Raw genomic sequence first — 15,400 nt, 5'->3', positions numbered from 1 at the left:
AATATAGCAGCCTATTAATGTCACCGGGGAGAATGGGCGCCTCATTAGAAATGGTAACAGCAGTCGCCGAGCTGATACCTATGCGACCACAGTCGGTAAACGCGCTGCTGCTCGGAAGACAGGAGACGGAAATGCTGCATCCTCTGCTGGTTTTTCCTTTCATGGTAACCTGAGACAGACAGAGGGAAGCGGTGCTTGTTTAAAATGCAGCTGAGACACAGTATTAGGAAACATACTTTGAAAATGACATAACACCACCGCACACACTCAGACTCACACGCTGGGTGTGTTTCGGATGAAGCCGCTCAGGTCCCCTTGACGCGGGCCTCTTGTCAGCGGTGCGTCTATAAATAGAAAATCTCTAATGGTGTGTCAGGGAAGGTAGAGGTGATGGGACGGGGGCCACGCCTCAGTCGTCGGACACGTGTGAGACATTTCGACAGGGAAGCAGATTAATGGACAGGCACCGTCTCCGTGACATCACACTGCCTCATTTCATGTGTCCATTTCCCCTGTGTCCGTTGTTTTTGGCTTGTGGTCCCTCGGGGTCCCGCTGAATGTCCAAGGACATGCATCAGACTGTTGTGTCCTTCACTTACATGGCCACCTACATCCCTCTGTCTCTCCCACACACACTCTTACATACGCTCCAGCACTCTTCTTCATGTGACTGACCTACAGGGATCTTTGCTCTAATTATGGCGTGGGGGAGAGAGGATGGTGGGTGCAATCATGTGATTGCTGCATGCTGATGAAACAGCTACAGGCTACACAATGATGTCTGTATATATAATGAGGCCAATGGTGGTCAGGTGATATACGGAAGAAAAGATATATAGATGCTGGCCTGCTGTTTACAATGATAATACTTGTTCAGTCCTATGGTTCAGTCACACCCTCTTCTTCTCTTCTTTTCTGTTCTGTTCTGTTCTGTTCTGTTCTGTTCTCTTCTCTTCTCTTCTCTTCTCTTCTCTTCTCTTCTCTTCTCTTCTCTTCTCTTCTCATCTCATCTCTTTTTTTGTCTTTCAGGCTGGAGGGAAACAGTACCATCCGACCTGCGCCCGCTGCGTCCGCTGTAACATGATGTTTAAAGAGGGAGAGGAAATGTACCTGACAGGTGAAACTCGATGCCAATACATCCACGCTCTGACACATACACACACACACACGTGCCGGTGTAGATGAATGTGTGGTATTTAGGAACACCCAACACCAATAAGTCTCTCTCTTTTTCAGGATTTGAGGTGTGGCACCCATTATGCAAGCAACTAGCCAGAGCAGAGAGGAGACTGAGGGTGAGACAGAATTTGAAATTAAAATGTTAGAATAAAATTCAAACCCGTGCCCCCACCTCTACTTTTGTTTGTTTGTATCTCACAGCACAGGCGCCTGTCAGAGACGTCCATCTCTCCACCGGGCTCGTCAGTGGGCTCTCCCAGCAGGGTTATATGTGTAAGTAACCTGTGAGTCTGCAGCTTTCAGCCCTCTGTACAGCTGCCACCAGCACGAGCCTCCCCTTAAAAGCGCAACTGCTCCACCAGAGACACGAGCACTGCCCATAGGCCAGAGTGGTTAGGCACCAACTGGAAACACTGCTCACTCCCTTGGCCTGTTCACTTGTCTGTGTCCTCCCTGCTCTGTTGTCATCGGTGATGTGGCGGGAGTTCAAAACATGTGGGAACATTTCAAACACACCAACACATATTGGTCTCCTTCTTTTTACCATTTTTTCACCAAATCAAGAATAACACAATATTCATGTGTTATTCACTAACTGATGATCATCAATGCCTTTAAAAGTATTGATATTTGCAAGTCGTAAAACATTCAGACAATGTAGATTCAAACTCGGCTCAATTTGGATACAAATTTAAAGTTCTGATTGCATGGTTTTAGACTGAGAATTCTCTACAACTATTGTTCTACCAAAACTCAGAGTCCCCAGAGGATGACTCCTATTAACTCTGTTAAACCCTTTAGTTTGCAATCAGTGCCACCAGTTGGTGAAATTGATCATACACCAAGCTGGAACAGTAGGCACTCCCAATGCACTTGTAGTTTAAACACTGTCCATAAGGAAGGGAATGAAATCACATTAGGGTGCTTCATTAAAGTGCAAGAAATAAATAAATACTAACACACTACCAATTCTACCAGACCAACATGTGTTGTCTACAGTGATCTTCCTCAGGGTTTTGGTCCTGTGCTATTAACTTTAATTGGTTTTCCTGAGGATTGAACTTCTGATGAAGAACTCTGTGGAATTGTTTTTAATTATAAAGCTTCAGTGATAAAGGTCTTTTATTTTTTTATTTAACTTTCATATGTCATCAAATTTTCCCAGTTTTAACCTACTCACCTAGACATCGTGTGCATGCGCGCGCGTGTGTGTGTGAAAAGGAATAAATGTCTATATAAGTGTTTATGAGAAGATCATCACTCCACAGTTAGACCAGTTCCATTTCAAAAACTAGAATGCAACTCGGTGGAGTCCGTACCTCCGCCAATGCTCAAAAGTCCACTTGTGAAACTACATTCAAATACAATAAATCAGAATTTGTATTTGGATCCGCACCAAATTACTGAATTATTGGGAACGCAACTAACATTTTTAAAAAGTGTTAAAGAAAGTGAAAAATTAAATCCTAGACCTGCTCCCTGGTTTGAATCTGTACCAAAACTGAATGGGTTCTTTCTTGGCCCATGTCCCATCCTTCCAACCTTGTTTCATGGAAATTCATTCAGTAGTTTTTGCATAATCCTGCTGACAAACAAACAAACCAACCAACACACAAACAAACAAACACACAAACAAACAAACAGACAGGGGTGGAAACATAACCTCCTTGGCGGCGGTAACAAAGCTTCAGTCAGAAGTGGAACACGGTCTAATTGTATTCTGCTGGATGAGTGTTGCTGCACATCTCCAGTATTAGCATGTCAAGTGTTGTCTGCATGCGGGCAGGAGTCGGCGCTCTCTGCCTCGCCCTGCCCTGCTCTCGTCTCATAATCAATGACCTTTCTGTTTAAGGTGATGGATGAGGGAGGAATGCAGTGTAAGCATGCTCTCACCCTCTCCTCACTCTGCTTTGCTATAGTACATGTTCATACATGCTGAGCCCCCGAAGGTCAACAGCTTACACTGCTGTCAGGTTCTGCAGCATACATGTGCAATTGTGATGAGTGCACACACATGCCAATTTGGCATGCGCATGTGCAGACGTGCGTGCGCTTCATCACTATCTCATCTTACTGCTGCATGATCGGGCCACTGCTGGAGTTTCCATTGTACTTTGTTACTGTGCATTGTCCATGTGGTTGATGTTGGGTCTTGTTGCTGTGGTTTATGTCTGTGGTGGGTGTATGTATGTGTGTATTTGTCCTCTCTCCAGGCCAGAGTGGAGAATGAGATCCTAAATTATAAGGACCTAGCTGCCCTGCCAAAGATCAAGGCCATATACGAGGTCCAACAGCCAGACCTCATATCCTCCTCATACCAGCCCTACCACAGATACACGTCTGATGACAGGCTAGACACTTACAGCTATGGGGAGGTACTACTGTCACACACTCCAGGCCAAACATTGGTCTTATCACTGCAGAAGAAACGGTTTTTAGGTGCAGTTGAAGTGTATGTGTTCATAACACTCAATCATGTGATATTTGTTATTTATTGAGAAGAAAATCTAAGAATTTTTTGTTTTTTTGTTTGTTTGCTTTTTTATTTGGTAAATTGCGATTCAGACAAACTGGAAATTTTTATGGAAAACTGGATTGAAAGCATATGATTTGCTGAGGTACAACTGTTACTGGAAGTATTTAGTCAGCTGCAAACTTGAGGATCTTGTTGTCCATAAAACATGGTGAACCTGGTGCTTTTGCTATAGTGGACATAATTATAGGGACATAAAATCAAGACGACTGTTTATCCAAACTTCTGTTCAAATTGTGGGTATTTCTAAGAGAGGTCTGTTAAATAAATATAAATAATGTGCTTGACATTTTAGTGTACATTTTGTAGTCTTTGTTCGAATTTACAGATGGTGGACTTTGCTGCCAATATGCAGACGATAAAAACAAACGGGATAATTTGACATTTTCGGGAAAAATACTGCTAAATAAAAAATGTATATTTACCCACCATGACCTCTAAATCTCCCTAACGAAGCCCAAACAAGAAATATTTTTACCACCTAGCATGAGGTGAAATATACTTGTTGGTTTACGCACTGATTAAACCAAGGAGATTTGAATAGTTAAGTAGTGAACTTAACACAGACCTTAGAATAATATATCTTTGTTCCATGCAGCAAACTCCACCACAAATGATATATTGAAGACTGTGTTTTTTTCTTTTTCTCCTGTTAATAAAGATGACACATGATGTATAATATTTCATCCCCTCCTTTGCTACAGAACAAATAACAATTCTCTTCTCTCTGCTGGTTCTCCAGTCGCTCGGGACGCTCTCTCCCTATTCTCAGGTAAGCATTCTTCCTCCCTGGGTAATTAACAGAGCACTTATAGGACGAGTTTAAACAAGTGAGCTCATTTTGACCTGTCACTAAGCTATTTGTCTCCCCGCTGCCCCTTGCTTTTTCTCTCCCCTCTCATATATCTTCTTTGTCTTTGTAGGACTATGACAGCCTGGATATCAAGCAGAGGCGGTGCTCCAGTCCAGGTTACATAGACTCGCCGACATTTAGTCGTCAAGGCATGTCACCCATCATGCCTCGCTCTCCGCAGCACTATGTCTACCCTGGTGAGTCGAGGAACATTCCTGCTTGTAACTTCTGAGCTTAGCATGGGTCTGTTGAATAAACATGCTAAATCAACTGGATCGTGACATTTGTAATGTGAAATGTACAACAGCACTCACCACGTTTCTGAGCTGATAATTGTCTTTTGAATTTTAGGAATTATTTTTTGTAAAAGAGGTCAATTAAAGGATTATTTAACATTTTGCTTGAGAATTAGATGAGCTGATTGATACCACTCTAAAATCTGTCTGCTTAGTGTGAAGCTAATGTCAGCAGCCATTTATCTCAGCCTAATTAATGACTGAAAATTGAACTGGAAGCTAATATGGTTCTGGTTAAAGGTTACAAAATCCAGTTGCCGGCACCTTTGAAGTTGTGTCGTAACCATGAGGTTAAAATAGCTTTTCATGTCCATGAGTTTGCCCCTTTTATATATAGTCAACAAGTATGCCCTTACATCAGTATCAACAAATCTGCCACATTAGTGTTGTTTCACTTCTCCTTAAAATACTAACGCATCCGCTCAGTTGCTGTCATTTCATATAACTCTTGCACATGTGCACTGACACTGTAATAACCACAGGCAAGTCAATAACCTTTGTCATGACACAAGTGGAAAAGTTCCCTTCTATAATATGAATGAATGTTTTCGGCTGTTTAGTTTTCATCTGCATGTGTCGAGGTCCTCTCTTTCACGCTCACGTTTCCTTTGCTGTGATTGGCTGTGGCTGGCTGCAGGCTCTGAGAGTGGCAGGAGTTCACCTTATTACAGCCAAGAGGGCCGGTCAAGCACACCCACCACAAACCAGCCCCCTAAACATTTTCATGTACCAGGTAGGAACTCCTCATCCCCTCATCGCCTTACACACTCTCATGTAGACTTTTCTTTTTACTGCCCTGGGAAGATTACATCAGCCATTACTCACTAATGCAAATTATTCAGAAAGGTCACTTTTAGTTTTGTGGGAAGGCGGGGGTGTGCAAATGTGACTATGTCGTATTTTTATAGCGCTCATAATTGCTCTGGCATATTCTTCCCCTTACACTGCGTCTTTACCTTCCTTTACAACCATAGACCTCCACCGCCTCTCCTTCTTTGGTCCCATCACCACGCCAAAAACTCCCATCACTTCCTCCTCTCACTCCTCCCCGTTTCACCTCTTCATCTCCTCTTTCTCTCCTCAGGGGACCCCAACATCTACGGGAAGCCTCCTATCTATAAGAGAACGGGTACAGTGCAGTTAGCCCCGCCTTAGCCTGCCTGTCCTGCTGTCAGTTTAGTCCTGCTGTGTTTGAGTTCTCCATGTAGATGTGTTCACAGACCTGTCGATGTTCTTCAACAGCCCCTCGTGCTTCAGCATTGATTAGTATTGATGTCCCAGTTATGGTTCAAAATGAAGCCGCCAAACAAGTGATCAATGGAAACGATCTAAAATGCACAAAGGAAATAGAGTTCGACTCGTACGACTTGTTCTAAAATTGATGATTAAATGGACTTGTTGCACTAGTAATGTAAAGGAGCGACGTTTAGCGTGCATGCCACAAGCACACACATGCTTGCCTGCTGCTGCTGCGTGCAGACCCCACACAGCACGACAGGTTCTTGTCAGCAAATAGGGCTGGAAGAGGCCGTGAATGAAGGAAGGGTTGCTCAGGCGTGACAAGTGTTGAGTACTTTGGGCTCTGAGGACACACAATTCTGCAGAATAGAACAAAGCAGTGCAACAAAGCACAGTGGAAAAATGCATTACCACTTGAATTTATATTTACTGTGGAGACTTCTCTTTATTTTCTCAGTCTAACCTGGTTAGCCAGCGACCAGTGTGTGTTTTACTGGATAGTGTGGTTGTGTGGATTTTGCAGACAACTGTTGTGCTCACTTTTGTAGAAAACAAACGAGAGTGTGCGAAAGGGGAAGTCTGATTCCTTAATTGTGTGGATTTATGTTGTCGCTCAGTCAGTTAGCATGGCAGCGCTGCTAACACAAGACGCTATTTTTGCCTCTCCCCTTTTTACAAGTCATTAAACTTAAATGCAGTTCGGCAGTCTGGATCGCGTGCTCTGAGTATAGACATTTATAAGAAAATCTTCACTATCTCCTCGTCACATTACAGTGGGAATTTCAGCTCCGAGTCACAAGACTTCAGATCCCCTGATGGAGGATAGTTTATCTTTCCTGTTGTCCTGCATGTTACTCTGTACCGTGTGTGTTGGTATTTGTGGGTCAGTTACCCTCGACACGCTCACCCTTCGTTGTTAGTCAGCTACAATTAGTACATCACCGGCCATAATGTGTCACAGGAAGTAATGAACCTTCAGCATCTGCTGCACACAGCAAGTTCAGCAAACCTTGTTAAAACTCTGACATTCAGCCAACACTTCTCCATCAGTCATATTGATCCCTGCTCGTACTTAATGTCTTCCTGAACCAATCCTGATTATTATTTCCTCTTGTTTCAGCACTAAACATGATTGATTTAAATTCACAACAGACATGTGGAGTTGCTGTGCGCATCAATGGCCCGTTGCGTACTAATCAGTTAACAAGTTTGCTACCTGTATAGAAAAGAGTCTGTATAACACCACCACTGTTTTGCTGGAGTGTGTCCTTGAGCTCCGTACAGGTAGCAAATCTTTCACATTGTCACATCTCCCTCTGGGATGCTCCAATAATATTTCCCTTTTTCTTTTTCACCTCTTTTTTTATTGCGCCCAATCCCTTTATTCACTTCCCTTCACCTTCTGCTCCACTTTACCCGGTGACCTTGCCGCTGTAAGTATCTCCCTCCTCTCGCTGTTTCACTCACTGTCCGTGGAATAGACATCTCATATGTCCGTCTGTGCGTGTTCGGTGTTTGTGATCCCATGTGTCAGGATATTGTATAACCATACGTCCAGTGACAGAGGAAGATGAGAACATCTGCCGTTGGTGTCATGGTGCATCATGTGTATAGGAATTCAATGGATCACGGACTGGGGCCCGCATGGCTAATGGCTAACAGAGTGAAGAGCGATCTATCTGACATTACACTGCATGTCACCCCCATTGACTTCCATTGACTGTGCTTTAGTGAAAAGAGGCATCAATATCATCGCCTCACACCACTCATGAAGCCACCTTGTGCCGCGGGCCGAGCAGTAACTGAACTCATGTTAATACTGACTATTTTCATGCTGCTGGCTGAAATATTGATCTTCTCTGACAGGAATGGTGGAATGATGACTGTGGATTGGTCGAGTGAATGTAATTCTCTCGCTGTTGTGATGTTCATTGACACATTTTCCTCCTGAACACACTACGGTGACAGTCTTGTGGCAATAGTATGGTATTTTGGGAAATACACGGATTCGATTTCTTGCTGAGAGCTTTGTGAGAAGATCAATACCACTCTCATGTCTCTCCATTAATATGAAGTAATATGGAGTCAAGATACGTTGAGTTTAGGTTCGCATAAAGGCTGGAAGCAAGGGAAAACAGCTTGTGTAGCCCTTTTAAATAGTAACTAAATCCATGTTGCAATACCTGTGATGCTTGCTGGTTGACATTTTATATCTTGTTATACAAAACCAGGGTGACTGGAAATATTATGCTGCATAAATCTTTTCATTTTTCAACTTCACCATTTTTGTACAAGTTAAACCAACGAGATATAAACTTGTTGGTAAGAGTTAGACGAGAAGATCGATGCCACTCTCATCTCTCTCCATTTATAGGAACTAATAATGAGTCAGAATAAGGTTAGAATAAAGACTGGAGACAAGAGAATACAACTAATCCGGCCCTGTAACAAGAACCACTTAGCAATACTTGTAATGCTCACTGATTAATCTTGTTTGTTTAATCCATACAAAAAACAGGATAATTTGTGATGATTAATAACCTGGATTATTTGAAATAGTCTGGCACATAAGCACCAGTAAAACTGTATCTCACGTCTGTCCGTTAGCATGAAAACTAGGAGCATGTGGAAACAGCTAGCATGCCCTTATTTAACTTTGTTTTCAAACAAAAAATCTTTTCAAACATCGAGCACAGCGACTTCATGTAACTTTCTCACTGTGACGTTGTCAGTTATCAGAGAAGGGACCGCTACTCCCCCCCTGTTTTTTATTATTCTTATATTCAGGTTCATTATATTAATTTGGGTCATTACTTGAAAAGGTTTGTGTGCTCTAATGCTCAGAAAACACATTGCTGTCCTCATGCTGTCCATTGCTGCAGCTCCTCCTTTCAGCCTCTGTCTGAAACGCTTGGGTTTTGTACGAAATCCCCCACTCACTCACTTTTCCCTACTTTGCGAATTGTTCGACTCCTTTCCTGCTTTACCTGTCTTTGTTCGAAAGAATGACAGACGTGCTAATTGGCCTACATTTTTCTAATACTTTTCAGACCATTTACCTACTCAAGAACCTACATGACGCACAGGAGGAAAGAAAAACTGAAAAAGCATCATATTTCTCCTTTACTCAAACATGATGACATTATGACGTTATTTATAGCGCTTCAGATGTGCTGGTATCGGCTAATTTTATTTTTACCTGTACAGCAACAGGCTAGTTGTTTCCCTGTTTCCTTTTACAGTAGCCTTCCCCTTGCTCCAGCTTCCTCATCATATTTCCCAAAATCCCAGCTATTCTTTTCCAGAATTTGGTCCTCCTGTCTGCTTTTCTTTTCTTTCCTAACTCATCCCTTTCTTCGCAGACAATCACTTGGACGCAGCCACCAAAAGCAGGACCAGCGAGGACATCCTCAGATCCTCCAGGCTGTCCACCTACTCTCCTGAGCCATACACCCAGTCAGAGTGTGACTACTACCCCTACAGCAGCTCCCCCAGGGGTAGGAAGGATCGTTTCACAGAGTTTAGAGCGACAAGCTGCGTAGTTATCTCCCATTTATTTGTTTGCATTTTCCACTGGACCAAACACAGACATATACTGTAGGAGTGCAGTTGATTTTGTACGTCTGTGTTGTCATATTTATTCACTCGCCCACTCTGTTACTGCGTTCCACTATGAGCTCTATATTCAAACAAGGGAATCTCTTTCATCTCTTTGCTCGCTCAGCCTATCGGGTGCCGAGAAGACGCTTCTCGACAGGAGGAGATGAAGAGAGTTGGAGTCACAGTCTTCAAAGAGTAAGAGTTTCATTATTTTATGTCTCACTTTCTCCAACATGAAGAAGAGCCCCTCCGCAGAAACACCCATAAGTAACGCACTTCCTATTCTTCGTATGATGCTTAAACTACCCTCCTTTTCTTTATTTGCTTCTCTCACCATCTTTGCAATCACCGTACATTAAATTAGCAGTTTTCCCTAATGTCTCCCTCCATTTTTCTCCCCCCTCCATCTGCTTCTTTTCCTTGTTCCCTTTGCACCCAGATTGGGAGTGGCATCGGGAGGCTGATCCTCAAGGAGGAGATGAAAGCCAGATCTGGTTCCTATGACAATGACCCCTGGGGCAGCGCGAGGAATTCTCGTTGCGGGAGCAAGGAAGCGCTCAACACCACAGGCTACGGCACCACGGCATACAACAACACTGTCAACGGCTGTAAGGATCCACCCTGCCCCCTATGCCTCTCCCTCTTTTGTCTGTTCCTGCAAGTTGATGAACACCACGTCTTAATGTGCAGCCTTTTTATGAGCCTCTACGTATACTGTCATCTGGGTTTGAGGCAAGGGCGTCGGGTTGTGGATGCAGGTCAGAGAGGGTCATGGCTGCTGCAGGCCGGTGGTTTATTGACGTGGAAAGATGCTGTGAGGGGAGAACAGCTGCTGCCAAACCTGTTGTGGCCCCGGCAGCGGCAGCAGCACCAGATGTGTCCCGTCATCGTTTTGAGGATATCTGATCATTCTGAGCATTTTAAGCGACACAGCGTTCAACCAGGTGTTCACACATGCCAGATGTGAATCCACCAGAGTTGTTTCTGTTCGTAAGCTCCGCTGCTCTCGCAGCGTAGTGGCGGAGTTATTTCTTCCTCTGACGCTCAGACACCGGTCTATCTTCATCTCCATCCAACTGTCCCCCCCTTTACATACTTCGTTGCTCCATCTCTTTCCCCCATGTCTCATCTTTTTCTCTCCTTCCACCCTCTCCTGAAATTGCCCTCTACTTTCTTACCTCTCCATCTATGCATCCGTCTATCCGTGTAGCTACGTGTTCCTCGCTCTCTCGCTCTCACAGCTGGTGTCCCACATCCTGTTTTATTTATGAGCGGTAAGATCTCTCATTAAAGCTGTTTCTCAGATGGGAGGGAACACAACCGAACCAGGACTCTGCTGGCTGCGGTTGAAAGGCAACAAAGGCTTGTAACCAGACAAGCTGTGTGGTGCGATTAGATGGTGGGAGTGTGTGGTCTGTTTTTTTTTGTGCTGGTGTGATTGTATGTTTTTCTGTTTTTTCCCCCTGAACCAGTCTTGGCCTCTTTCTGCCTTATTGCCACTTTGATGTTTTGTATTCCTCCCAGGCCTTGACGGGAGCCCAACTTGCTCCTCTCCTGTTTCTTTGTTAAGCCTCAAACTCGACAGATGGCTGTCAAATCTCTTCGGCAATTTTCTGAATATATTTTAGGGAGTTTAATCAAAATTACAGAGTAAGATGGGGAGAGCGGGGAAGATTAGAGATGCTGCAGCTTTTGTGTTGTTGTGCAATAAGGAAGATGCCATATATACATAACTGTATGATTTCTTTATGTCACAGCTCCACGCTCTCAGTACAGCACTGACACTGGTGAGTTTATCATTTATATTAATATTCTACAGCTGCTTTTAAATGTTTGATGAATTTGTTACCACAGTATTGTGTGCACACATCTGGAACATTGGGATTTTTGTATTAGTCATGAGCGCCATCTTCTGGCATTGTCAAGTCACTGTTATCTGATTTTAATGAACCAAACTGGATGAAGATTTTAGCAACTGCTTTGGTATTATTTTATATCTGTTTTCTGTGTTTTAGATTTCGTTAGTAAGTCGGCCTCACTACCAGGATATAGACGCAATGGCCTCCAGAGGGTAAGACTGCAGCGTGTAACACATGACATGACTTTAGCTTTTTATGTGTCTTACATGGTCTTAATGTATTTCTGATTCAACTTTTACTTTTAAAACTGAATGTTTTGTCCTACATCTGGCTGTTCTTAACTGTCCCCTTTTTGCTTGTGCAGCCTCAGAGTGCAGACTGCTACCAGTACCAGTACGACAGTGGCAGTGAGGTCAACTGGGGAAGCAGAGGTAATTTAATATACATTTAAATCGCTTAACACTTATTAGATTGAAGCAATTAATTCAAAGCTGCTTTTCTTCTCTTGTACTGACTTGACTCTGTTTTTTTCTCTCCCAGCAGAGTACAAGGTGAGGTTTTAACATAATTACTCCACTAATAAATTCCATGCAAGCATGTCAGCCTCTATGTTGAATAATCCAAGTCTTATTGTAACCTTGTCCCTGAAATCTGATGAAGCATCGCTGCCTCTCCTTCCCTGCAGATTTACCCCTATGAAGCCCTCATTGTCACCACCAGGGGGCGCAACAGGCTGCCCAAAGACGCGGACAGAGCCAGACTGGAGGTGAGTTATGAATGGGTCCTCAGGCTCAACTGTGCTGAGAAGACGTTGGCCCGGGTCCAGTTTCAAACTGGTTGCCAAGGTTTTAGAGACCCTGAAGTCCCCAGCAGAACCGCACCCATGTAATAAAGGGCTGACAAGCCCAAGCCAAAGTCTCTCAAAAGAAATCAGAAAAATTCAAATTTAACTCATATATTTATTAATATTTTTTGTAGATTTTTTACATACAGACACCTTTATATATTCTCTTTTTTATCTTAATTTAGTTTTTGGCCTAAGACAACTGACTTAAAACATTCAGTTAATTACTCCTTACCCATATAAAAATATATTACATTACTGTACTCAGTGTGCAGCAATGGAATTAAATTAAATTAAATCAACTTTCTTTACTCAGCCGTCAGCCCCGGTCAAATTCTCCACATGTTTAGACACATGGAGAAAAACTATGTAGAATGACTCTCAGTAGAGGACATACCTTCAGTCCCCTTATGAAACCACATTTAAATTCACTAGATCCAGATTTTTTTATGGGTCTGCCTCAAATTGCACAAACTCATAAATATCAGTCTTCTAAATATCCCAATTCACACCAAAATTGAAATGGTTCTTCCCTGACCCACACTTTATCCTTCCACCTTAGTGATGGTCCTTTCAGCGTTTTTTGTAGAATCCTGCTAAATAACCGACAGAGAGCCAAGGTAACACAAATGAAATCATAACCTCGTTGGGGTAATGACTATTTACCTTAGGTAATTTATTGCAGTTTAACTAGTAGGCCGCCGCACAATATGGACGATTGACCATCAGTAGCACAACTCCAGATGTCCCAGTATGGAGAAACACCCTCTATCTTTAAAAGATAAGTGAGTCATGTGGCAACGTTTGCAAATCAACCAACTTTGAAATTAACACAGTGAACAAGTCGAGCCCCAAATGTAGCATGACTGGGATGAGCAACTGTTGTGTTATTACTGGACTTCAAATTGTACTCCCTCACACTAAACATTAACGTATTAAAGTCATCAGTTATTGCCCGACACTGGTGATATGTGTGAATGTATCACTGAATGTTAACAAATATTAACAAGGATTTAACCTTGATGTTCTCAATAGTGTCTACAGACCTGTTGATAAAAGAGTGTATAATAGATAAATGTTGGACCTATAACTGTGTGTTGTCCCTGTGTTCTCAGCGTCACCTGTCCCCAGAGGAGTTTGTACAAGTGTTTGGAATGACAGTGGAGGATTTCGACCGCCTGGCTCTGTGGAAGAGGAACGAGCTGAAGAAACAGGCTCGGCTCTTCTAGCGATGTACGCACATCCACTGAACGCCGCCATAAGCAGAGCCGCAGACTTTACTAACTGTAGGAAGGAGCGAGAAGAAGACTTCTACTCACTGTCACTGCCATGGCTGAGAACCTGTTCTAGATCTCCTCATACGACGAACCAAATTCTGGTCACAGCAGCGTGGACTTGTGGGATGCCGAGGGAGGGCCACAGAGACCTGATGCACAGACTGTTAGGTGGTGCAACTGTGGCTGTGTGCCGGGGGTGGAGTGTTTGCAATAGAGACTGTAGTGTTGTGCTTTTTCCTGAGCCTGCAGGATGAAGGAAGGCGTCGCGAGGGGACGTCTGTGACCAGAGCCGCAGTACCTAAAACACATTGAGGAGAATTTTGGTTTTGCCTTATTTGTAATGCTCTCTTAGTTATGAGTGTGCAGCACCAGCAATCTGAATGAGTAGAATGTAGATACAGCATATCATTTCTGACACTTTATCAGTGCGAATGATTAGATGAGAGGAATGAGTATGTGAGCCTACAGCATCACTTTGCTTTGGTTTATAAGGATGCGTTTTGTTTACCTATTCCCCCGCTTTCGCTCTCCCACATTTAATACTGTGTACTTCTGGTTTAGACTAATTGATACACACACACACACAAAATACACAAAGCAATCTGAGGTGAACGTATACAAATGTTTGTGTGACCTCCATAGATTTGTGTGAAAAAAACAAATAAAAAAAACAAAGTTAGGATGCAAATAAATGGATTAGCAGATCACTTCCACGTAACGTTCTGGTCCAGTAGTGAAGGGTCATGAGTAGATGCAGTTCACTGTGCAGCTGTGTGGTTAAAAGAATGTGCAAATCCATTTGATGTAATAGATGAAGGAAACATCAGTTCAGTCCGGTTCCACATTCTCCAGCTCATTGCAATACAATTCTGGCTCAATGTTTTATAGGATGAGGACTGTAGTCATTCATACATTTTAATTCACTATTATTTATATTCTGTTGGGATGATGATAATCCAATAATTTTGTAACTTCAGAGATTATATTCACTCACATTAAAAAACGCTCTGCAAGGTATTTAACACACTGATGAAGATCCAGGGTTGTTGAAGACTTTACTTCCTTTGAATACTGTTATTTTTGATTTTGTCACTAAAAATTAAACTTTGAATCAGAATCTGTCTCCTCTCATTCATATTTGTGAGCCATTCATTTCTACTATATTTATATAGACCACTCTCATGTCAAGGTAAATGAATCCATATTTCATGGATAGAGAGATGGATTTATGGACGGACGGATAGACAGAGATAAACAGATAGATGGAAGATTTCTCAACTATAAGAAGTGGTGAAAAATGACTCTGTGTGTGTGTGCGTGTGTGTGTGTGCGTGTGTGTGTGTGTGTGTGTGTGTGTGTGTGTGTGTGTGTGTGTGTGTGTGTGTATCTGCCTGAAGAGCCTCCCTAACCCACCATAAGGTGACAGACTCTTCTGTGCAGAATAAATTTAAAAGTTGTCTTACCTGCCTGGTTTTTCTCCAACTCCTGGATGACTCCCCTGAGATGTTCCTCCAGGTTCAGTTTTCTCCTGTGGTCAATTTTGAAATTCCACAGCTACACCACAAATACGCTCACAAAATAAATACATAATATTACATTATATATGTATAACATTATAAATTATTTCACTATCTGCATCCCTCTTTAAATTGTCAAATTATAGTAATACTCATTTTGTCAATTAATTACATGACCTGAGCTTAAAAGTTAAAGATTTAAT

The 15,400-nt window shown here is 42.7% G+C and overlaps 1 protein-coding gene across 7 annotated transcripts in view; it reads left to right on the top strand.

The window, feature by feature from the left end:
- ablim3 (actin binding LIM protein family, member 3) overlaps positions 1-14,797 on the top strand; it is a 47,010-nt gene extending 32,213 nt beyond the window's left edge. Inside the window, exons 7-23 of one of the 7 annotated variants that reach the window (XM_034597291.1) lie at positions 1,030-1,117; positions 1,237-1,295; positions 1,381-1,452; positions 3,393-3,554; positions 4,455-4,484; positions 4,636-4,762; positions 5,499-5,594; positions 5,940-5,990; positions 9,481-9,597; positions 9,825-9,895; positions 10,140-10,308; positions 11,458-11,487; positions 11,716-11,771; positions 11,924-11,990; positions 12,100-12,110; positions 12,245-12,325; positions 13,519-14,797. In XM_034597291.1, the coding sequence (XP_034453182.1) occupies positions 1,030-1,117; positions 1,237-1,295; positions 1,381-1,452; positions 3,393-3,554; positions 4,455-4,484; positions 4,636-4,762; positions 5,499-5,594; positions 5,940-5,990; positions 9,481-9,597; positions 9,825-9,895; positions 10,140-10,308; positions 11,458-11,487; positions 11,716-11,771; positions 11,924-11,990; positions 12,100-12,110; positions 12,245-12,325; positions 13,519-13,632 (1,401 nt within the window). In that variant the 3' untranslated portion in view covers positions 13,633-14,797. Of the gene's footprint in view, positions 1-1,029; positions 1,118-1,236; positions 1,296-1,380; positions 1,453-3,392; positions 3,555-4,454; positions 4,485-4,635; positions 4,763-5,498; positions 5,595-5,939; positions 5,991-9,462; positions 9,598-9,824; positions 9,896-10,139; positions 10,309-11,457; positions 11,488-11,715; positions 11,772-11,923; positions 11,991-12,099; positions 12,111-12,244; positions 12,326-13,518 lie in introns of all 7 variants that reach the window. The other 6 variants (XM_034597296.1, XM_034597293.1, XM_034597292.1 and 3 more) reach the window with 6 other exon arrangements.
- Positions 14,798-15,400: the final 603 nt, after the last annotated feature.

The sequence above is a fragment of the Hippoglossus hippoglossus genome, chromosome 10, assembly GCF_009819705.1.
Source record: "Hippoglossus hippoglossus isolate fHipHip1 chromosome 10, fHipHip1.pri, whole genome shotgun sequence".
In the NCBI taxonomy this organism is placed as follows: Eukaryota; Metazoa; Chordata; class Actinopteri; order Pleuronectiformes; family Pleuronectidae; genus Hippoglossus; species Hippoglossus hippoglossus.
Note: the sequence above shows the minus strand (reverse complement) of the source record. Positions and strands in the feature narration are given on the sequence as shown.